Below are 24701 nucleotides of genomic sequence, written 5' to 3' on the forward strand. Positions count from 1 at the left end.
ACCTTGCCTGGTTGTGTATATCTAAGTGACAGTAACTGCTGCACACGTGGTTTGTTTTACCACTGTTGTGCAAGCGAAACATAATAGAAACTCTGTACAGCACAATAACTCAATGTGAAGTGGCTGTGTTTCTTTTCAATGGCATCACAAACAAGTGACAAGTTGGACAGCCTTTCTATACCATCAGAACAGACTGTGCATATAGTAAATAATTCATTTAAATTTGTAAAGCCCTTTTCTTAAAAAGGTGCTAAGTAAAGCCATACATTATGACTAATAAACATGTTTTCCTGCTTCAAACTTCTTTCTCTCCTCCCCTCATAAAAAGGTGTATTCCAGTTAACACAAAAAGAGATTTAAAGCAAATTTATTTACATAAAGGACAGGATAGCAAAAAACACTGATACAGACACTTGAAATAAAGACAAAACATATCGATGGCACTTCCAAAAACAATGTACACAAATTATAATTTGTTAGCAGTTTGAAAAAAAAAGTCAGTTAAAAAGAGGCTGTACACTTTAAAAGGCTTGTTATTGGAAAGATATAGAACATTGGTTAGATTCTATACACTGGCCAGTTAGTGTTTGTGCATGTTCTTCTGCAACATCCAGCTATCGGTTCTCCTTGTCCACGGACACAGTCAGGACTCTCCGGTCCATCTGACCCAGCCTCTGTCTGTCTGGGGTGGACACCTTCAGCTTCATCTGATGGGCAGGGAGGGAAGAGAGAGAGAGAGAACCGTTCAGTTAGACCAGGAGGTTTAAAAACGGTTGTGATTGTTCATTTTCCTCTGACCCACCAAATAGAGCAATCCTGTCCCTTAGGCTTTAGTGTGCAGACATGAAAGAATGAGATGGAAAGAGTCAGATATCGATGTAAGTACATGTGCAGATAGTTCCCTGAGGGAAAAGTGTGTGTACATTAGGGCTGGCACAATCACCTTATAACAGACCGTTATGATAACGACAGTCATGAAAATAAAATACGTTTCTCTTCAAAAACCATTTATTTGTATTATTTTGAAACGAATAGCCGACTGAAGACGGGACAGCCGGGCAGTTGAGTCGGTTTCCGAAGGAACATGAGCTCGTTGCAACAAGCATGGTCTTGTAGCACACAGAATGGGCTTGCAACCTCTGACCCTGGCAATTTGACTGGTAAACCGATTGGTACATACACAACAGCTGCCTGGTATTGTGATGCTATAATTTCCATGGTAATGTAGAATGATCATTCAAATTATGTTAACAGGCGTCAACATTTAGTTGAATGTATTTTTTTGTTATGTCAGTTGATTCAACAAATCACAGCACATATTGATGGGTACACCCGCAATGGGGTTCCCACTAGATGGGCCAGTGGCAAAGTCAAAATTGTAAAAAAAAAATACAATAAAATAAATAAAAATTTGGCTTTTTGGTCTTAGTTTAGGTTTAGGCTTAAGGCCAGGCACCACAGGCAAACATTGTGATTTTTGCTTCCGTCGGTCAGATTTTCTGATTGTACATTTTATGGAAGTTGTAAAATATCACAAAAATAAATGTATACAAATAAAGTATCATTTTATCCCAACTCCATCAACTACACCTACCATAAGTGTCGTTCTTGATAGCATGTTTTATGTAGAACTTCAACCACCATTTTATTTTTAAAGATGTTCCATGTTGAATCATATCGTTTAAAAGCTTGTTGTTTTCCGGAGCATATCGTTAGCTATATCCTTTGTAGACGTAGTGCTTCATACGGAAAGATTAGTAATTTCCTGACATGCGATTGGTTACTGGCATTTAAAAAGCCCCTTTCCGGCCAACTGATTAGTTAAAATGTCTCCGCACATTTTCAAACAAAATCTCCCGCGAAGAATCAACGTAAAGCGAGACAAAATTATAATCTCGAAGAATATACCTACAGTATGTGAATAAAAATAGGCGATCTCAGTTAGCCAATGCGTGAAAAGCAGCAAATGAAAGAAAAATAATTGCCTGAGCCGCCGATCGAGGCAGTATAGGTAGAGGTGGTATCCCGCAGCAGCGCGTTGAGACGCAAATCAGTTGATAAGATAACTACTGTAGCAGCGATCAACCAGCCGACAGTGGCTTTTATTTCACGTCTCAAATAAACCAACTTGTACATTTGTGTCTAAACACTGGACTGAAAATCCCCAGAGACTTCACCAACCAGTGATTCTGTCATTATAAAATGTGATCTTGATGCATTTAGGAGGAGTGTTTACACTTCCTCCAGGGGAAATGTGGCATTTGATATAAAATGTGGGGATGGTTCTTCTCGCTGTGTAAAAAATAATATTTATTTCCTTGCTCCAGCAAATGTATTCCAAGTTAAAAACAGAGTGATAGGAAAACATCACTACACAATGAGATGGTCACATAGGCCTACGGCGTCATAGGGCTGTAGCCTAATGTGATTAGTGAGAAATTAGCTTTACATAAAGCAAATACATGCTGACATTTTGTTCTGCAGTTATGTCTAACGGTCGACAGAGAAGTACTTTGCCCCCCCCACTTTAGTTGCAGAGGGGGCTACAGTCAAGGGAGAATGCTGCAGAGATAATTAGAAGAGCATACGCAGATATAGACCCGGACATAGAGTTGCTGAAGGAGGATGCCGTCATAGACATTAATGTATTCTTCAACGGCACAAGAGAGGATTCACTTTCAACTACGGGATAGGTGTGCGCATTGGTGTCGGTACCGTCGAGCCATAGAAAATGGTGAAGATCCACCCTGTTACAAAAACCTTGGGAGGCCATACATTATTTTTTAATAGAGAGGTTGCACAGAAAATGGTATCTGTATATCATAGGATGTCAAATGATAACGTCCTCAAAAAGAATGTAGCACGGAGGAACCCAGAACGCAAATAAAAATGTCTGAACTCTAATATGGTCGCGATGCCTCAAAACTGTCTTCGTGGGCAAAAGACGCATTGACGGCGCAGCCAGTATGGCAGTAGCCGCATGCTATAAACGTGATGAACAAATTGCGGCTTGACAAAACTTTGGTGACACTGGAGCAATCAGAGAAGAGTTGTGGGAGCTGATGCTGCTTCAATGTGTGCCAAGAGTAGGTGCAGGTCCCGTGACACAGTCAAGTAAAGTGTCACCAGCAATACCTCAGAGGGCCTGACATATGCTAATGTAAACATGCTAATGTATTTGTAAAAGGTATATCTGATGTTTACTGGTCAGTTTAGAAGTGATCTATGAATAAGAGTTGAATTAATTTGACATAAATTGTCATATTTATGGAAAGTACATTTGCCTTTCTTCCCATTATTCCACACACAGGTTCTTAGGTCTTAGACTTCTACAGAGGCCTTTAATATCTTGTGTCATTTAGATAAGTGTCATTTTATGTGTAAATATATGCAAAATACACATCCGTCATACATTAAGTGTTTTTTTAAATAATCCTATGAAATTACAATATTTTGATAAACTGATCTGTAAGTCTGACCATTGAGTGTCTTATCACAATAAAACAAAAACATACTGCCTTGAAGCAATGTGTTGAAAAACAGATTCTTGTAATAAGCAAATTAGCGCATATTTAAGGACGGTTTGCCTAATATACATATTTAAAAAAATAAAACTTGTAATACAATATCTTGTATTTATGTTTACTTTCAGCTGGTAAAGTTTGTCTGATGAGTAAAAAAATTATTATAATTTAAAAAAAAAATCCCTATTAACCTGTGGTGCCTAGCCTTAAGGTAAGCAGTGTGGTTAAGGTTGGGTTTAAAATGAGACAATTTTGAAAACCGCTTGCCCAGATAGAGACGATCTCACAACGGCCTCATCCAACCATTATGCCATCATTGACTTGAATGGGGACTCCCACAATGCTCCTATTCAAATGATTATAACGGTGACCAATAACCATCATCTGAAATTCCATGACTGTCACAGCCCTAGTGTACACCATCTATATACCTGTGTAGCTTGCTCCCGGGGAGAGTTGGTCTCCTTGAGCATCTGCAGAGGGGAGCGGCCTTCAGCCATGAGTGCCTTGTCTGCCACACGGGAGAGGAGAGAAAGTGTTTCATTTTTTTTATATAATTAATGGGTACTTTTCTAAAAATGATAAAGACAAAAACACCCACGTACCTCTCTGCTTCTGTTTGATCGACTGCCCCTTGTTCTCATTGGCTATATTCTTGTTTCCAACCTGGACGGAGAGTGGTGAAGAGGACGAGCCCCCCTTACCTCCTTTCCCTCTGACCCTCACCCCTGTGGCCCCGAAGCCCTTCCCTAGCCACTGGGGCTTGAAGACCACTTGACTGGGGCTCTTGGTGTCGAAGGTGGGGCAGCGGATCCCAGTGGCTTGGGGCTGCTGCTGGCTCACGCTGGGGCTTGGACCAGTGGTTGTGGTGGATGGTACAACAGGCGACACTTGTGTAACGGGCATCATTGGCTCCACCACTGGTGTTGGGACCTCCACTTTAAGCATCTCTGTAGCAACAGTGACTTCAGTTAACTCTGTAGCGGTGGGGATGGATGGCTCAGCCATGGGAGTCAGAGGTTGTGAGGGGTCAGGGGTGACTGAGGGAAGGGCATAAGCGTGGTCAGGTTCCTCCTTGTGGAGTTCAGCAGCAGCGTTTTCAGGGAGAGGAGATGCAGGGCTGTCGTAGTGCACCTCGGTGAATGTCGGCGATGGGGCAACACCATCGTGGCAGGTGATCAAGCTCATACTCAGGCGCTTGTGTAGTGAAGACTCCTTGGCCTCGTCGGCTTCCTCCAGAGTGAAATCGGCTTCGACTTCTTTCTGGGCCTCCCCCACAGGAACGAAGGGGCTCTGGATGAGAAGCATATGACTAGCCACGCTCGGGGGAGAGGGCTGGATCATGTGACCTGAGATCTGTGATGGCTGAGGGGAGAGAAGGGGCTCACTGGAGCCTAACTCTCCCTCCACCACTGCCTCTTCCTCCACGTTGAGAAACTTGAAGGGCACAGGGGCAACTCTTTCTACAGAGTCACTGTGGAGGAGCATGCTGAGGCGGCGGGCGAAGGAGCTAACTGTCACTGGAGAAAAAAAGAAAAAAAAACATAGTAAGTTTAAAATAACTTTGACAAAAAGCTTTTTGAAATGTACCGAAAGGGCAATGCTGCATCTACAGTTTAGGGCAGGGGTCGCCTCGGCCGAGTCCCCAACAACGTTCTGGTTTTCAAGGGAAATGGAAAGAGACTCCCACTTAACTCCGCCACATTTACTGGATTGGTTGAACAGTGCAGAGGAGCACATCCCCCAAAAATGTTCCCCTTCTCGTCAAGACCAGTAGGTGTGTGTGTGGGGGGGTCTAGTTTCAGGCGTTTCTTTTAAGCCGGCTATGTTAGGGGTGGGAAAAATACATCTGACCGGCAAGGTCATTCAAATCAAGTTCTTTGTTGAATTTCCAAGTCCCAATATGGCCCTCAGACCAAAAGGTTTACCCACCCCTGGACCTAAAGGCGCGCGCATGCTTCTAATCCGAAACAGTTTTGGCATAGATTACTCTGCGAAAGTTTGAAGTTTTGGTCTTCGGCAAGGGTTTTTTCAGCTGTTTGTACACACAAAAATTCCTGAGGCGAGCTGAAGTTCGGTAGCCGAAGTCTACACCCCTTCGTCAGCGATACGTCAACAGTAAGGATTCTTCAATTAAATGTTTGTCATTCAAGAGAGAACTTGTTTTCATGCACATTTTTTACTTGAGAAATACTGCAAACATAAGATGTCAAATTGTGCGACTAAGATCTCCTCTGCAAAAATTTCAAAATGTATTACAATTGAGTTCTTAGATTAATTGTGACTATTGAGGAATTTATACTAGCTACGGTTTCTCAAAAGGGACAAACAGTACTATCGCAGGCTACTTTTTCAAGCTAAGATTTTTTTAAAGGGAGTATGCGAGGCACAGGCGTTCACGGCCTTTCAGTGCTTGACTGGATAGCTTTGCCACTTGGTTAAGATAGTTACCTCTCATTGAGTCCTTCATTGGGGTGCGGGTGACACCGACTGAGGGTGACCGAGGGTCGCTGGCTAGAATGGAGCATTCACTCTCCACAACTGGGACACAGGAGACAGTTCCACCCACCTGAAAGATTAATACATTCTTGTTGTATGCATGTATGTGCAATGCTGTCAAGGCAAAGGGTGGCTACTTTGAAGAATCTCAAATATATTTTGGGGTTACTACATGATTCCAAATGTGTTATTTCACAGTTGTCTTCACTATTATTCTACAATGTAGAAAATAGTAAAAATTAAGAATAATCCTGGAATGAGTAGGTGTGTCCAAACGTTTGACTGGGACAGACACATTACCTACACATATAGTACCAGATGAATCACATTTTACCATCTAGCAGTCCGACTTAAGAATCTGGGTTTGGCTAATGCTACCGGCCCCAATGCATAGTGCCAACTAAAGTTTGAAGGACAAAATGGTCTGGGGCTGTTTTCATGGTTCGGGCTAGACCCCTTAGTTCAAACGAAGGGAAGTCTTAACACTACAGCATACAATGACATTCTAGACAATTCTGTGCTTCCAACTTTGTGGCAACAGTTCGGGAAAGGCCCATTCCTGTTAAGCCCGGACACAGACCAGAAATGGCTTCGACGCCATCTTCCGATTAGAGATCAGATCCGGAGGTAACTGCGCCGTCGCCCTCTGTTCCGTCTTCCACTCCAGTGGCTTCTACCTCGGGCTCAGATCAGAGCTACCACCCACAGTGAGGCTGCCTGAGACCAGCCCATTCATCATCCACGACGGATACTACAGCTGGCTCGGGTCCATCGGGCCCCACCGCCGTTTGGTCCCCGAGGGGTTTAAGAAACCACCCGAGGTGAAAGAACAGCCGGACCTCCATAGCCATTGCACCAGCTGTCGTCACCGGCAGCTCTATTGTAAGAAACATCTTGGTTCCCGCAGCAAAAACCTTGTGCTATCCTGGAGCACCAGTACAGGACATTAAGTCCGCTTCCTACCGATGCCAGGAGCTGACAATGTCGTAGTCCATGTGGGGTGAAACGACATCAGGAAGGCTAACTCGGAAGTTCTGAAAATGGATCTTAAAAAAAAAATAACTAATTTTAGCACTGAAAGATTCCAAAAAAAGCAGGTGAAAGATTCATTCAGCAGGCTACTAGCATTACACACCTGGCTAAAAGATAACTGTAGCTCTGTTGGAATAACTTTTATAGATAATGTTGACACCTTGTGGAAACAGAAGATGCTTTACAGCAGTGTTTCCAACTTTTTAATAGTCCCGTACCCCTTCAAACATTTAACCTCCAGCTGCGAACCCCTTCTAGCACCAGGGTCCCAGATTCAGATCATGCAGGCGAGAAAAAAACAAAAATCACCCAGATGGGTTTCTCACATGACTAGCCTATCATGCAAGAGGTCAGACAAGTGAAAGTTGTGGTCAGTAAACTTCAAACTCGTCTCGCAATTCAAAAGAACGTGTCAATACTTTGCCCCTTGATAACCAGCGCACTTCTGTATGTTGTAAAAGCTGTACACGGTCACTGCCCATATCATTGCATAGTGCAGAAAACACACGAGAGTTCAGGGGCCTTGCTTTAACAAAGTTAACCATTTTCACTGTAGTGTCCAAAACATCTTTCAAGCGGTCAGGCATTCCCTTGGAAGCAAGAGCCTCTCAGTGGATGCTGCAGTGTACCCAAGTGGCGTCCGGAGCATCTTCTTGCACACGCATTCACTCCACTATGTCTCCCTGTCATGGCTTTTGCCCCATCCCATGACATCTTGACCACCAAAGTCCATGATGTCACAAAGCTGTCCAGTACTTTAAAAATATCCTCTCCTGTGGTCCTGGTTTCCAGTGGTTTGCAGAAGAGGACGTCTTCCTTAATTGACCCCCCATAAATGTAATGGACATATAACAGGAGCTGTGCCAGGCCCACCACGTATGACTCATCCAACTGTAACGCATATAATTCACTGGCTTGTATGCGAAGCAGTAATTGTTTCAAAACATCCCCTGCCAGGTCACTGATGCGTCGTGAAAGTGTTGTTTGATGAAAACATTCTGTATAGTTTTTGGGGTCTTTTCCCCGAGCATTGTCTCAGCTATATCTGTGGCAGCATGAAGAATTAAGTTCTCCGCTATAGTACGGGGCTTGCCTGTCCTAGCCACTCGGTAGCTCACCATATAAGATGCTTCTAGACCCTTTGTTAATGGTATGTGTTTCTTTTATACATGTATTAGTACTCGAAAGTAGTGTTAATTCTCACTCAAAACTCCTGTGGCTTATTTTTCAAATTGGCATGTTTCGTTTCTAAATATCTGCGGAAGAGTGCGCTGTCTGAGAGTGATCGCAATTACCAAATCAAGTCTATAAAAAGGTTGGAATACTTTGACAGCATTCCATTTACACATATGGTAAAAGTCACTAACAAGATCTAATTAGAACTAGTTTATTTTATTAAACAATAACAAGTTATTTGTTAGGTATAAAATGTGCATTTTATCCATGATAAAAATGTTTGAAGCAAAGCATCAAATCAACATGATATCCATAATAAAAACAAAAAAGCTATGATAGGAAACAGTGGGTGAGAACAACTCTTCTGGGGACCTTCAAATCATTTCCTAGACAGATTTGCCTGATAGCTAGCAAATTTAGCCTTACACAGCAGGGCATCAGGGTAGACTTCTGTGGCAAACAGTTCCTCTGGCAATCATTGAAACCTTCTTGGTAACGAGGGCACTCAGCATGTCTGTATTGAGGGAGGCTCTGTACTGGGTTTTATTCCTAGAAACAAGACAATATTCATTCGCAGTCTGCATTGCTGTAGAATATGACCAATATCCCCAGCATCGCAGCCAAAAAGAGGGAGTAGACCAGGCTGCCCCCCTTTTTCATTGTGCCGACTTCTCTCCAGGCCTGATCCGTATGTATGTTGACCAGACTCTGTTCAAAGGTTGTCGCCTGAGAGTTCAAACTCATCTTCCACTAGATCAACAGAGGCTCCCTCATGAATAATGCAGGAAAAGCGTGCCATGAAAATGTTGAGGGATGAGAACTTGGCAGTCTGCCTGTTAGCAATGTCAGCAACCACATCTCCAAATGGAAATTTCAGCAAAATGTAGTCTACTGCAGAAGAAAATATGTTTCTGACATCTGTATAGGTCTTCAGATCCAACTTGCCTTGGCCCCCCAAGTTTAGTCTATAGTAGAGGAACGCTTGTCACCTCTAAAGTATTGGCTTTTTAGTAGAGGTCGACCGATTATGATTTTTCAACGCCGATACCGATTATTGGAGGACCAAAGAAGCCGAGACCGATTAATCGGCCGATTTTTTGATGTAATAAGGACAATTACAACAATACTGAATGAACACTTATTTTAACTTAATATAATACATACAAAATCAATTTAGCCTCAAATAAATAATGAAACATGTTCAATTTGGTTTAAATAATGCAAAAACAAAGTGTTGGAGAATAAAGTAAAAGGGCATTATGTGCCTTGTAAGAAAGCTAACGTTTAAGTTCCTTGCTCAGAACATGAGAACATATGAAAGCTGGTGGTTCCTTTTAACATGAGTCTTCAATATTCCCAGGTAAGAAGTTTTAGGTTGTAGTTATTATAGGACTCTCTCTCTGTATACCATTTGTATTTCATATACCTTTGACTATTGGATGTTCTTATAGGCACTTTAGTATTGCCAGTGTAACAGTATCGCTTCCGTCCCTCTCCTCGCTCCTACCTGGGCTCGAACCAGGAACACATCGACAACAGCCACCCTCGAAGCAGCATTACTCATGTAGAGCAAGGGAAACAACTACTCCAAGTCTCAGAGTAAGTGACGTTTGAAACGCTATTAGCGCGCACCCGCTAACTAGCTAGCCATTTCATATCGGTTACACCAGCCTAATCTTGGGAGTTGACAGGCTTGAAGTCATAAACAGTGCAATGCATTGCGAAGGGCTGCTGGCAAAAAGCACAAAAGTGCTGTTTTGAATGAATGCTTACAAGCCTGCTGGTGCCTACCATCGCTCAGTCAGACTGCTCTATCAAATCATAGACTTAATTATAACATAATAACACACAGAAACACGAGCCTTAGGTCATTAATATGGTCGAATCCAGAAACTATCACATTTATTCTTTCAGTGAAATACGGAACCATTCCGTATTTTATCTAACGGGTGGCATCCATAAGTCTAAATATTCCTGTTACATTGCACAACCTTCAATGTTATGTCATAATTACGTACAATTCTGGTAAATTAGTTCGCAACGAGCCAGGCGGGCCAAACTGTTGCATATACCCTGACTCTGCATGCAATGAACGCAAGAGAAGTGACAATTTCACCTGGTTAATATTGCCTGCTAACCTGGATTTCTTTTAGCTAAATATGCAGGTTTAAAAATATATACTTCTGTGGATTGATTTTAAGAAAGGCATTGATGTTTATGGTTAGGTACAGTCGTGCAACGATTGTGCTTTTTTTCCGCAAACGCGCTTTTGTTAAATCATCCCCCGTTTGGCGAAGTCGGCTGTCTTTGTTAGGAAGAAATAGTCTTCACAGTTCGCAACGAGCCAGGCGGCCCAAACTGCTGCATATACCCTGACTCTGTTGCAGAGGTGACATTTTCCCTAGTTAAAAGAAATTAATGTTAGCAGGCAATATTAACTAAATATGCAAGTTTAAAAATATATACTTGTGTATTGATTTTAAGAAAGACATTGATGTTTATGGTTAGGTACAAGTTGGAGCAACGACCGTCCTTTTTCGCGAATGCGCACCGCATTGATTACATGCAACGCAGGACAGGCTAGATAAACTAGCAATATCAACCATGTGTAGGTAACTAGTGATTATGATTGATTTATTGTTTTTTTATAAGATAAGTTTAATGCTAGCTAGCAACTTACCTTGGCTTAGCTTCTTACTGCATTCGCGTAACAGGCAGGCTCCTCGTGGAGTGCAATGCAAAGCAGGTGGTTAGAGCGTTGGACTAGTTAACCGTAAGGTTGCAAGATTGAATCCCCAAGCTGACATGGTAAAAATCTGTCGTTCTGCCCCTGAACAAGGCAGTTAACCCACCGTTCCTAGGTCGTCATTGAAAATGAATGTGTTCTTAACTGACTTGCCTAGTTAAAAAATATTTATAAAAAAAAATAAAGGCTAATCAGTGGCCAAAAATACCGATTGTTATGAAAACTTGAAATCGGCCCTAATTAAAATCGGCCATTCCGATTAATTGGTCGACCTCTACTTTTTAGACACTGTTCCTAATCAACACTAAAAGCAAAATAATTTTTAAAACAATTATTATTATTATTTTTTTAAATCACGTCAACCAAGACCGCAAACTGGCTACACAAAGGTTAAGTAGGCTACCGCAAAGGGAATCTGAACGCTGTTCGTTAGGCTGAAACACCGGACACTTCTATGTAAAAGGGGCCCCATTGTATTTCTTTGCAGCACATAAATCATTTCAGATTTTCAAAATTGATAAAATCTCAAATCTATTGCAAAGGCATTTTAAAAGCATTGCCTCTATAGCTAATACTGGACACTTATTCTTCATCGCGCAGTCTTCTAAACTCCCGACTCCGTTTAATGCCAAGATGTTTACATTTACTTTTCATAATACTTTGTTACGTGGATCATAATTACAGTCTAACAGGTTGCGTTATCCTCGTAATGTTAGGTAGAAAATAAATATCACGCAAATGAGACCAGTTATTTTTCATATTTGCATTTAATTTCTTTCACTAGCAAATGCGAGTGAACTGCTGGCACTTTAGAGCCCACTGAATGTCCAGCTTATGTTCTCTAACATTAGCTTGAAACAATTAGTGTTTCCCTTTCCACAACACACTGAGTCAAAGGGATTTGTCTATGCGTTTACGTACAGCTGACAGTTAAAAAAACTCAGCATCACAACAAACAGGAGGGGCAGACACGGGGTAGCTACGTCGAATAATGATGTATTAATCTCCATGTCGGTTGACAAACTCCGTACATGTCTGAGTTGCAGCTCAATAAACGCGATGTTAGATTTACCCCCGTAACTGCCCTGAATACCTCTTGATCCTACAGCTATTGTATGCAGTAATCATGTGCTTATGAACCAGAGTTATACTGTTAGCACTGAGGTGGAGTCCCGTAGTAGGAAGTCCACTGTGTGCAGCTCCAATATAAATAACATGAGCAAGTCTACTTCTGATAAGCTTCCCAGTAAAGAATTAAAAACAATCAAGCATCCCATAAAAGTGCTAAAAATAGCACAAATTAACATATGAAGCACAAGAAACAAGGTTCATGAAGTCAATAACTTGCCAGAGGACATCAATATTCTGACTATTTCTGAAAAACTCACTTGGATAATACAGTGGTAGCCATACATGGTTATTAATTAATCCATGCTTTTGTTACTTCTAGGCTCGACTACTGCAATGCTCTACTTTCCGGCTACCCGGATAAAGCACTAAACAAACTTCAGTTAGTGCTAAATACGGCTGCTAGAATCCTGACTAGAACCAAAAAATTTGATCATATTACTCCAGTGCTAGCTTCCCTACACTGGCTTCCTGTTAAGGCAAGGGCTGATTTCAAGGTTTTACTGCTAACCTACAAAGCATTACATGGGCTTGCTCCTACCTATCTTTCCGATTTGGTCCTGCCGTACATACCTACACGTACGCTACGGTCACAAGACGCAGGCCTCCTAATTGTCCCTAGAATTTCTAAGCAAACGGCTGGAGGTAGGGCTTTCTCCTATAGAGCTCCATTTTTATGGAATGGTCTGCCTACCCATGTGAGAGACGCAGACTCAGTCTCAACCTTTAAGTCTTTACTGAAGACTTATCTCTTCAGTAGGTCCTATGATTAAGTATAGTCTGGCCCAGGAGTGTGAAGGTGAACGGAAAGGCTGGAGCAACGAACCGCCCTTGCTGTCTCTGCCTTGTCGGTTCCCCTCTTCCCACTGGGATTCTCTGCCTCTAACCCTTTTACAGGGGCTGAGTCACTGACTTACTGGTGTTCTTCCATGCCGTCCATGGGAGGGGTGCGTCACTTGAGTAGGTTGAGCCACTGACGTGGTCTTCCTGTCTGGGTTGGCGCCCCCCCTTGGGTTGTGCCGTGGCGGACATCTTTGTGGGCTATACTCGGCCTTGTCTTCGGACGGTAAGTTGGTGGTTGTAGATATCCCTCTAGTGGTGTGGGGGCTGTGCTTTGGCAAAGTGGGTGGGGTTATATCCTGCCTGTTTGGCCCTGTCCGGGGGTATCATCGGATGGGGCCACAGTGTCTTCTGATCCCTCCTGTCTCAGCCTCCAGTATTTATGCTGCAGTAGTTTATGTGTCGGGGGGCTAGGGTCAGTCTGTTACATCTGGAGTATTCTCTTGTCTTATCCGGTGTCCTGTGTGAATGTAAATATGCTCTCTCTAATTCTCTCTTTCTTTCTTTCTTTCTCTCGGAGGACCTGAGCCCTAGGACTACCTGGCATGATGACTCCTTGCTGTCCCCAGTCCACCTGGCCATGCTGCTGCTCCAGTTTCAACTGTTCTGCCTGCGGCTACGGAACCCTGACCTGTTCACCGGACGTGCTTGTTGCACCCTCGACAATTACTATGATTATTATTATTTGACCATGCTGGTCATTTACGAACATTTTAACATCTTGACCATGTTCTGTTATAATATCCACCCGGCACAGCCAGAAGAGGACTGGCCACCCCTCATAGCCTGGTTCCTCTCTAGGTTTCTTCCTAGGTTTTTGGCCTTTCTCAGGAGTTTTTCCTAGGGAGTTTTTCCCAGCCACCGTGCTTCTTTCACATGCATTGCTTGCTGTTTGGGGTTTTAGGCTGGGTTTCTGTACAGCACTTTGAGATTTCAGCTGATGTACGAAGGGCTATATAAATAAATTTGATTTGATTTGATTTGATTTGATAACATCTACCCAAAAAGACAAATGCCAATGGGGGCGATGTTCCGGCCTATATTCAGAACCACATTCCTGTGAAGCTTATAGACGATCTTAGGTTAAATACTGTTGAAGTAATATAGCTTCAGGGTCCTCTGCCTCAACTACAGCCCATTCTTGTGGGAAGCTGCTATAGCCCAAGTGCTAAAAGTTAGTATCTGGATAACGTGCGAAATGCATGTGATAACAGATGTATATTTTCTGGGTGATTTAAATATTGACTGGCTTTCAAGCTGCCCACTCAAGAAAATGCACCAAACTAACCAGTGCCTGCAACCTGGTTCAGCACAGGAATGAAATTAACATGTGATCTATACATCTTTACTAATGCTGCAGAAATTAGCTTTAAAGCCATATTGAAATCCATAGGATGTAGTGGTCACAACATAGAAGCCATATCTAGGAAAACCAAGGTTCCAAAGGCTGGGCCTAATATTGTGTAAATGTGATCATACAATAAGTTATGTAGTGATTCTTATGTTGATGTCAATATTTGCTGGTCTGTAACGAGGAACAACCAGACACCGCATACATTTATGAAATTGCTTACTCCAGTTACTAATAAGCATGCACCCATTAAGGAAATGACACCAATGTTAAATCCCTTTGGATTAATGAGGAATTTTGAAAAATTGGATGGTTGAGAGGGACGAGGCAAAAATAAACGGAAATTAGGTCCCTGCTGTACAACCGATTGGCAAACGTACTACAAATTGAGAAATCATGTGACTAAACAAAAAGAAAATATACTACGAAACAAAAATAAATTATAGTAAAAAGTGTTGGAGCGCCTTACATGAAATGTTGGGCAAAAAGGCGCACTCATTGAATCAGATGGCTCATTCATCAAAACCCACTGATATTGCCAACTCCTTTAATGATTTTTTTTCATTGGCAAGATTAGCAAAGTTAGGCATGCCAGCAACAAACACTGTCACTACACATCAAGTATATCTGACGAAATTATGAAAGACAAGCGCTGTACTAAAGTGAGTGTGAAAATTATTAGTGTCTATCAACAATGGCAAGCCACCGAGGTCTGACAACTTCAATGGAAAATTACTGAGTATAATTGCTGACGATATTGCCACTCCTTTTTTCCCCCATATCTTCAATTTAAATCCTACTAGAAAGTGTTTGCCCTCAGGCCTGGAGGGAAGCAAAAGTAATTCCACTACCCAAGAATAGTAACCCCCTTTACTGGCTCAAATAGCTGACCAATCAGCTTGTTACCAACCCAGTCCGCTGATGGAAAAAAATGTGTTATGGCTTTACACCCCCTGCTATATTGTAGATAAAGAGTTACTTGACAAATAGAACAGTGTGTTATTTAATTGAAGCCTCCCCAACATAATCAGGAATTCCCCAGGGCAGCTGTCTAGGCCCCTTACTTTTATTTCTCCCCACTTTTTACTAACGACATGCCACTGGCCTGGAGTAAAGCCAATGTGCCATGTTTGCAGATGACTCAACACTATACACTTCAGCTACTGAAATGACTAACACTTAACAGTTTCAGAATGGGTGGCAAGGAATACATTCTAAATATTTCAAAAACTAACAGTATTGTATTTGGGACAAAATTCACTAAACAAACTAAATCTTGTAATGAATAACACAGAAATTGAGCAAGTAATGTGGGAGAAAGGCTTGCTGAGGGAGGAAAAAAATAGAAGCACATAGGCTAGCGGAAAAGGAGACGGGCCGCAGGCTCTGAGTGAGGGTGACAGGTGGTTATGTTGCTCTAAGCAGAAAACATGCAAAGGCTAGGTAAGCTATATGTATGACCATGACGAAATATATGCCAAGCGTAAGCATGCAATGCAAGCATTATTTCATATCCATATGAGGAGGCTAGCCCATACTATGTTAGAGCTAAAAGAAGATACGGGCGTTGTCCATTGGGTGGAAAGAAAAAGATGGCCGATCGAATAGGGGGTTTTACTTCATTTGCATAAAGGGTGGACCTATGTTTTGTATATGCATAAAAGCAGAGCCGGGGCCAAAAGAAGGCAGTTGTTTTCCGCGGACCGACTCGGCTTTACTACTCTGTATTAAAGTCTATATTGAATTTACAAGTTCTTGTAAGAAGTGTTATTCTTAAGACAATTTTCCACGACAGTAAGTTGAAGTGACTAAACCTGGATTGTAAACTGGCATAGTCAAAACATATTGATACAACAGTAGCTAAGACGGGGAGAAATACCACAATAAAGCACTGCTCTGCCTTCTTAACACTATCAACAAGGCAGGTCCTACAGGCCCAAGTTGTCACACCTGGACTACCGTTCAGTCGTGTGGTCAGGTGCCACAAAGAGGGACCTTGGAAAATTACAATTGGCTCAGAACAGGGCAGCATGGCTGGCCCTTAAAAGTACAAGGGGAGCTAACATTGATAATATACATGTCAATCTTTCATTGCTCACAGTGGAGGAGAGTGACTTTATCACCACTTGTTTTTGTAAGAAGTGTTGACAAGCTGAATGCACCGAGTGGTCTGTTTAAACTACTAGCACACAGCTCGGATACCCATGCAAACCCCATAAAACGTCTCTTCACAATCCCCAAGTCCAGAACAGACAGGTAGGCGCACAGTACTACATAGCACCATGACTACATGGAACTCTATTCCACAGCAGGTGACCGATGAAAGCAGTAGAATCAGATTATTATCTTTTTTTTTTAAAAACAGATAAAAATATACTTTATGGAACAGCGGGTACTGTGAAGAGACGCACACAAAAGGTACAGACACGCATACTCTGCACACATGTACATTGCAATATTGTTGTATAGTGGCATTATACTATTTGTATTGTGGCTATGTAGTGGTGTAATAATGTTATATGATGTACTGGTTTATGTGTAATGTAAGTGCCTTAATGTGTTTGAAATCTAGCAAAAGTAGATGCTGCCTTGGCAGCAGCTAATGGGGATCCCTAACAAATACAAATGCCCACATGCACAAAGTGAGGTCCATATAGAAGTGGTTTGTCGAGACCAGTGTGGAAAAATTTGACTGGCTTTCAGAGCCTTGAGCTCAACCCCATTGAAACCCTTTGGGATGAATTGGAATGCAAACTGTGGTTCTTGCTCGTCGTTAAAGCAGCACCAACGCCATATTAATGCCCATGATTTTGGAATGCGATGTTGGATGAGAAGGTATCTCTGCCCTATCATCTCTAGTAATCTTAGTGTTCAATCTAGTAATGTTGGCACAGATTAAAAAAATAAAATAAAAAAAAAAGTGTATTTGATGTACAACCAATTCAGGAAGTGAATCAGAAAGCACTTTTATATAGAGCCCCACAGTTGTGGTGTCATAATACCCATAAAACCTAGGGGTCAAACAGGAAAACGTTTCCAATCGCTTTTCCACCTATATTTTCCTCCCCAATAGGGGATTTTAGAAACACTTTAAAATAAGGGCTGTGTTTTGTGTAAGCTTACCCTGGAGTGACATTTTGATAACCATGTATATAAGGAAACATCAATATAGTCAGCTCTATTTACTCCATTCTAAAATGCTAATTAGAATCAAAGTGGACAACATGCAAAACTACAAATCCCTACAACACATCTAGCTGACACCTTTGCTAACAGGTATTGTAAATGTAAAACTTGCACAAGACACTTCACAGAATTGTCCCTTTAAAGAAATGTTGCCAATTTGTTCATTAGCTATTACATTTAACTAAATTAGATAATTTCTGGATTAACTATTTCCTTTGCCTAGACTCTGCAGTCTATTACAGATAATCAAGGCATTTGTAGTTCTTTATGATAGTCAAATTAGCATTTTCTTTGGGGGGGGGGGGGGGTTAAGTAATTTGATTTGTCACCTTGTCCTAGAGAGACTGCAAGGTTATCAAAACATCACCCCAGGGAAAGCCTACATGAAACACAGACCTTCATTTTAATGGTGGTAAAACGATTGGAACCATCCATTTCCCTGTTTGACAGGGAGGTTTTATCGGTATTATGCCACCTCCACTGTGGGGCTATATTCGCCAAGTACATTTACCCAGAATTAGACTTGGTGAAATGGTGCTGCCAGTTATAGACAAATATACAGCCAGAACAGTCAGGAATTTACAGACACAGTAAACAGAACAATTACACATTATAGGAGTATTCAAATTGAATTCAAATGCATGAGTTAAAAGTTAATAAATAAACCATTTTCAAATGCTGGCCCTTGTCAGTTAACGTTACCTGAATGGGTGTGCGGTCAATGGTTACAGATGGAGACCGTGGGTCGACAAGCTGAGAGAGACGGTCGTGTTTGATGCGATGGCTGGGGTCATGTTTGGGCGTTGAGGCCACAGCAACCTTGCTCTCGCTGGATCCCATGACGATAGATGGCTAATGTCCTGAGACAGAAGTTAGACAAAAGTTTACATTCAAGTTAAAGCGAGTCTGTTGTGCCATTCATTGTCTTCTATCTAGCTAACTATCTTAGCTAAAAACGCGTTCTTATCTTTCAAGCCAGATATAAAAAAAAAATACAAAATTAGGCCATTTACAATTATTGTGGATAGGTTGGTAAAAAGTAAGATTGGGTCGGCAAACTTGTTCAATCTAACAAGTCACCTTAGCTAAACTAAAGCCTTCGGGTGGCTAAACTCAGTTGAACAATGTTATATTAAAGCTAGCTGCGAAATATGGTTCTTGCTCTTCGATTATTTTTACGTGACTCACATGAATCTGCTAGGTAATAAAGTATCTTTCAGCAAACAATGACTTACCTCGCACGTTTCGCTAGAAGTGAGTGTCCTTCCACTTTTTCGCAGCAAATCATGAGGATTTAAATTGCGAAAATAATGTCTTTAGCTATTTTCAAACCAGCCAATCAGTGAAGTTGGTGCCTCCGCCTTCCCAACAGAGATTGGCTGATTGCAACTACGACGTCTAAAATGGGCGTGGTTTGCTACTGAAAACAAATTTAAAACCTACACAAGCTCTGGCCATGCATGGCCGATTTCAACTTGAGCCTCTTGAATGTTGTGCAATACAACATTATTTGAAAGCCGCATTCTTATCTCGTGAATGGAAATACGTCTGTGAAGGAGCATGTTTGGTTGTGCTATACCCATGGAAAGAGCCCATAGCAAAATACTGTATATGAGCAAAACCTATAGATAAGTCAAGTTCAATGATGTATATGAACCCATAACGTTCAATACAAAGTAGTCCTTGCAGCAGATACTAGTAACTGAATTTACCATTTGCTGTTTTGTGCTGTAAAAGCAGTCATATCCTGGGTATTGTATTTTTGTCCTATTTTGGTCTACTCTACAGCAACTGGCCAAGAAAAATATTAATTTGGGAAATACTGTCAATAACCACGTTTCCTTCCACAGTTTTTATGTGAGTAGAGTCATACCGAATAAAAAATATCAAGACAGCTGTAATGGAAACAGGAGTCTCGATACAATTTTATAAATGCATTTCCTGCGGACAGAATTTCTTAGTTTGACATGATATGGTGGGATCTTGAAATGGTGGTGGAAACGCCTTTATGCGCAAATATTGATATAATAACCATCATATCGAGTCACACGATGATATGTTGTGTGGTCCTCCCACTATGACGAAGGAAAGCATGCAGTTTATTAGGCTACAGATTAAAAGTTATGATGAATTTCACAGGGTGTTGAAAGTGCACGGTGATCTTGATACTCCTTTCCAATAAATGTCGAGGGTCTTATTCTGGTGACATGAGTGATGCTTGACTGCGTTTGACAAATACAAATATTCTCCCTGTTATCCATAATAATCTCACCATGTAGCCTATATTGCCTACTCGCACTCCATCTGCAAACTTGTCTGGAGTGCACAAGCCAAGACTAGGCACATGTTCCGCTTTTCCCAGAACTCCACATTGCTGACAGAGGCTGCGTTTCAAACTCATAAAAGACACTCTCCTCCACTTACCCTCGCCTTATGCCCTTGGGGGAATCCCCGCGGCCATCTTCGCCGTTGGTCCCTAAGCAAGGGAAGTTGACAACGTAAACCCCTCAACCCTCGTTTTTTGATCCGAGTTTGCGAGTGTACAATTATGTTCACATCTGGGCTTGAACGCCCCATAATTTAATTCGCGATGATTGTACATCCGCTAAGAAAAGTATAAGCCCAAACTTAAAACCAACATTAATTTGGTATTATTTAGAGTATTGAAATCTAAAACATCAAGACCTCCTTGTTCTTGGGTATTACTGAGAATATATTTCCGTAGATAGTGAGGCTTGTTCCTCCAAGTAAAATTATAAAGAGTCTTATCTACGTCCCTTTACAATTTTAGGGGTTAAGTCAAGTGATAACGAGACATAAATCGATCTGGATAACCCTTCAGCTTTGGACAATAAAACCTGACCATATAATGAAATATCTCTCAGTAACCAGGGGTTCAATTTCTTTTTTGTTTTCTCAATAATGGGATTAAAGTTTAATTCACTCCTTTGTTTTTTTTAGAACAATTCCAAGATAAGTTACCTTATCTTTAATTGGGATTCCATATACTTCCTGTAAAACACAGTCCTTGAGTGGAAATAAGACTGACTTGTTGATATTAATTTTCAAACCTGAAACTAAGGAAATGTCTTCAATACAGCAAACTGCTTTAGAAACCTCATTCCTGTCTCTCAAAAATATGGAGGTATCATCAGCCAGTTGACATAATTTAAATTCCTTGCCAAGTGTTGAAACTGAAGAGCCATAATTGGGCAGCCCGGCCTAATGCCACGCCCAATATGAAATCTTTGGGTTGTCCTGTGAGCTAATTTCACAGAGCTAGTACAACCACTATAAAGTTTGGACTGCTTTAAAAAAAAAACTCACCAAACCCCCAAAAACGTATTGCTTTGAACATAAACTCATGTTCTACAGTGTCAAAAGCTTTATAAAAATCAACAAACATAAGAAAGCTATCATCAAGGATGAGGTCATTATAGTCAATTATATCTAAGATCAACTTGATGTTATTACTAATGTGTTGACCATGCATAAAACTAGATTGTTCTTCAATTATATGATGTAAGCCTTGTTTCAACCTCTTAGCAAATACAAGGGCAAATCCCTTCCATCATTATTCAACAGGCTAATGGGCCTCCAGTTGTCTATATAAAGACTATCCTTATTAGGTTTGGGAATCAAAGTAATTACACCTTGCTTTAAGGAAGCCGGTAAATCCTTTTTCTCTATTGATTCTTGGAGCATAGCAAGAATGAAAGGAATCAATTGATCATTGAATGTTTTATAGAACTCGCTTATTAAACCATCATTTCCAGAGGACCTATCGTCCTTAAGGTTTTTAATACAATCTTTTATCACAAAAATCCCTGAAATCATTATCTATCGCCTTAGCAATGTTTGCTACATTGTCTAAGAAAGAATCCATATTGGAAGTACGCCAAAATTTGAACTGGGCTGATGTATACTGATGTATACAGATTCTGATAAAACTGGGCAACACGCTGAGAGATTTCTTTTGGATTTTCATTGGGAGTATTATTGATAATTCATTTACATATGGAGTCATTTTGCCTGCCCTTTTTTCTAAATTAAAGAAATATTTTGTATTTCTCTCTCCCTCTTCCATCCATTTAGTCTTGATCTTACAAAAGCTCCCTGGGCCTTTTCCTCATAGATACAGTCTAACTGCATTTGCAGTGACGATAACTCATTTTTTTTAGTATAATCCATTATTCCCTTTATGGTGTCATATTCTTTCTCTCTCTTGGCACGAGCAATTTCTTTCCCCATTGAAATAGCCAAAATGTCATTAGCTCCCAGTAACTTCCAAACGTATTCATAACACACGCACGATTCCAATATTTATCAATAATTCCTGATACTTCCTTCTTAAATACTTAATTCTCTAGTAAAGTCTTATTAATTTTCCAGGAACCTTAACTAACTTTTTTTGTTGACAAAGCATGCATATTTATCTTTGTTGAAATCCCTTTGTGGTCTGTTAAAATTGAGGGTTCAACTGAGACTGTATCAACCTTGTCAGCATATCTTCAGATATCAGCCAGAAATCAATATGGGATCGTATAGATACATCTTTGGTACTCCATGTAAACATAATCTTATCTGGGTTCTTATGGCTCCAAATATCTAGAACACCTAACCTTAGACAAATAATCCTTATCTCACAAACAGAATTGCTATCCTTAGGAGGCCATCTATCTAGATTATCATGTAATACTGTATTAAAATCTCCACCCCATATTACTTTGGCCAATGGAAATATAGACATAATTTTAGTTATTTTCCTCTCAATGTCTCTAAATAAAATACAGTTACTTGACTTGTTATTGGTAGCATAAGTATTTACAACAATGAAATGAATGTGGTTAACATCTACCAACAGCCTAATCCATCTCACTGTATTATCTGCTTCATGACTCAGTATATGACTATATATGACTTCCACCGAAGTCGGTTCCTCTCCTTGTTCGGGCGGCGTTCGGCGGTCGGCGTCGCCGGTCTTCTAGCCATCGTCGATCCACTATTCATTTTTCATTTGTTTTGTCTTGTTTTCCTACACACCTGGTTCTCATTTCCCTCATTAACTGTTGTGTATTTAACCCTCTGTTCCCCCCATGTCTTTGTGTGGAATTGTTTGTTGTAAGTGCTTGTGCACATGTTTACTGGTGCGCAACGGGTTTTGTACCCATGTTGGTTATTCTTTATGCCGTTGGTTTTGCAATTAAACTGCTATTACCAAGTTCTGCTCTCCTGCTTCTGACTTCCCTGCCACCAGTTGCGCACCCCTTACAATGACCCTTAAAGTTGCCTTTTAAAATAGCTGCTGACCGATTGGTACCAAATGAAAGCCAAATATCCTTCCCCCATTGACACTTCCAAAACGCAGTATCTGTGGAACAGGAATGAGTTTCTTAAATGAAATAAAAGTTGGCACTCTTACCCTTATAATACAAAAATAAACATTTTCTTTTCAAAATATTACAGATTCCCCTGGCATTAGTAGAAAAAATTGAAATTGACATTTACTATCTAAGTGACTATATGAAGAATATTAAACTTGTATACGTTCACATGAACCGAGTTCTCACAAAATGAAACATTCTTACTAGGTGCAAATTAAACAGTCCTTTGCACCACGCAGGTGGCAGACCTAAAGTATATTTTTATACAATTGCAAATAACATTGCGCCATATAGATTGGTAAAACACCAACAACATAGCTCACAGGCTGACTACACCGCTCGCGTCTCATGCGCGAGCGTTGCAAAATAAATGTAGAAATCTAAGTTATTCAATTATTGCACCCACACTGCTCGCGCGTGCCAACGAGTGTCTACGTTGCCAAGGGCTAAAATAGAAGTCAGTTCTATTTGTGACGCAGATCGCGCTGCAAGTCCTGCCTCTCCCATCTCTTCATTGGTTTATAGAAGCAGGTACCCATGTGTCATCTCCTCATTGGTTATACCCACGTGGGTGACTGAAAGACTAACGAGGTCAGTGGCGGTAATGCACCTAATTTATGAAAGTTGCCAATTGCAATATAAAGTCAAGAGAAGAAAAAGCCTGGAAGGAGGAGAGATGACTAGAAACGATGCGGTTGACCATTTTATGTGTGGATTAATTGTCGGACTAGAGGACCTTGAGCATTTCAGGAAAAATACCAACTCAATGTTTATATCCCAGGACAAATTAGCTAGCAACAGCAAGCTAGCTAAATAGGACAAATTAGCTAGCAAGTGAAAGCTAGCTAGCTAAATTGACATAAATATTTAATGCTTTTTCGACCTGTCCCCAAATTAATGTAATTGGTTCAGAGTTTGTTTTGATATTTTAACCTGCGTGACGTGATCGTGTTTGGTGTGGGGGGACAAAATACATTTTTGCATGATGGCGCACGATGGCACACGCGTGCAGCCGGTTTGGGTTACGTGTCAGGCAGTAGAAAGCTCTCTCATCCATTTATATGCAGATGACACAGTCTTATACTCATCTGGCCCCTCCCCGGATTTTGTGTTAAATGCTCTATAACAAAGCTTTCTTAGTGTCCAACAAGCTTTCTCTACCCTTAACCTTGTTCTGAACACCTCCAAAACAAAGGTCATGTGGTTTGGTAAGAAGAATGCCCCTCTCCCCACAGGTGTGACTACTACCTCTGAGGGTTTAGAGCTCAAGGTAGTCACCTCATACAAGTACTTGGGAGTATGGCCTGACGGTACACTGTCCTTCTCTCAGCACATATCAAAGCTGCAGGCTAAAGTTAAATCTAGACTTGGTTTCCTCTATTGTAATCGCTCCTCTTTCACCTCAGCTGCCAAACTAACCCTGATTCAGATGACCATCCTACCCATGCTAGATTATAGAGACATCATTTATAGATCGGCAGGAAAGGGTGCTCTCGAGCGTTTAGATGTTCTTTACCATTCGGCCATCAGATTTGCCACCAATGCTAATTATATGACATATCACTTCTCTCTATACCCCTCTGTATACTGGTCATCTCTGTATACCCGTCGTAAGACCCACTGGTTGATGCTTATTTATAAAACCCTCTTAGGCCTCACTTCCCCCTATCTGAGATGTACTGCAGCCCTCATCCTCCACATACAACACCTGTTCTGCCAGTCACATTCTGTTAAAGGTCCCCAAAGCACACAGATCCCTGGGTCGCTCGTCTTTTCTGTTTGCTGCAGCTAGCGACTGGTGCTCTTGCCAGCAGGATGCAGACAGGATGCTCTTG

The 24701-nt window shown here is 41.2% G+C and overlaps 1 protein-coding gene across 2 annotated transcripts; it reads right to left on the reverse strand.

Moving 5' to 3' along the window:
* Positions 1–351: 351 nt before the first annotated feature.
* On the reverse strand, positions 352–19969 carry cdca3 (cell division cycle associated 3). 2 transcript variants are annotated; one of them, XM_029736507.1, is made up of 6 exons: positions 19907–19969; positions 18185–18342; positions 5976–6093; positions 4130–5044; positions 3956–4035; positions 352–707 (listed from the first exon to the last, which is right to left on the reverse strand). In XM_029736507.1, exons 2-6 carry the CDS (start codon positions 18320–18322, stop codon positions 615–617), a joined length of 1344 nt encoding a protein of 447 aa, XP_029592367.1. In that variant the 5' UTR covers positions 18323–18342; positions 19907–19969; the 3' UTR covers positions 352–614. The 2 variants fall into 2 exon arrangements, with proteins under 2 accessions (XP_029592367.1, XP_029592362.1); XM_029736502.1 differs by lacking the exon at positions 19907–19969 and adding an exon at positions 18718–18817.
* Between the last annotated feature and the right edge of the window lie 4732 nt (positions 19970–24701).

This window comes from Salmo trutta, chromosome 3 (assembly GCF_901001165.1).
Source record: "Salmo trutta chromosome 3, fSalTru1.1, whole genome shotgun sequence".
NCBI classification, from domain to species: domain Eukaryota; kingdom Metazoa; phylum Chordata; class Actinopteri; order Salmoniformes; family Salmonidae; genus Salmo; species Salmo trutta.

Excerpts from the sequence above, each read along its gene's own strand:
- cdca3 (XM_029736507.1), bottom strand. The coding sequence starts at position 18,322 with ATGGGATCCAGCGAGAGCAAGGTTGCTGTGGCCTCAACGCCCAAACAT. Across the intron at positions 6,094-18,184 it reads TTGACCGCACACCCATTCAG|GTGGGTGGAACTGTCTCCTG; the intron begins GTAACGTTAACT and ends TTAATCTTTCAG. Across the intron at positions 708-3,955 it reads CCCGGGAGCAAGCTACACAG|ATGAAGCTGAAGGTGTCCAC; the intron begins GTATATAGATGG and ends CCTGCCCATCAG.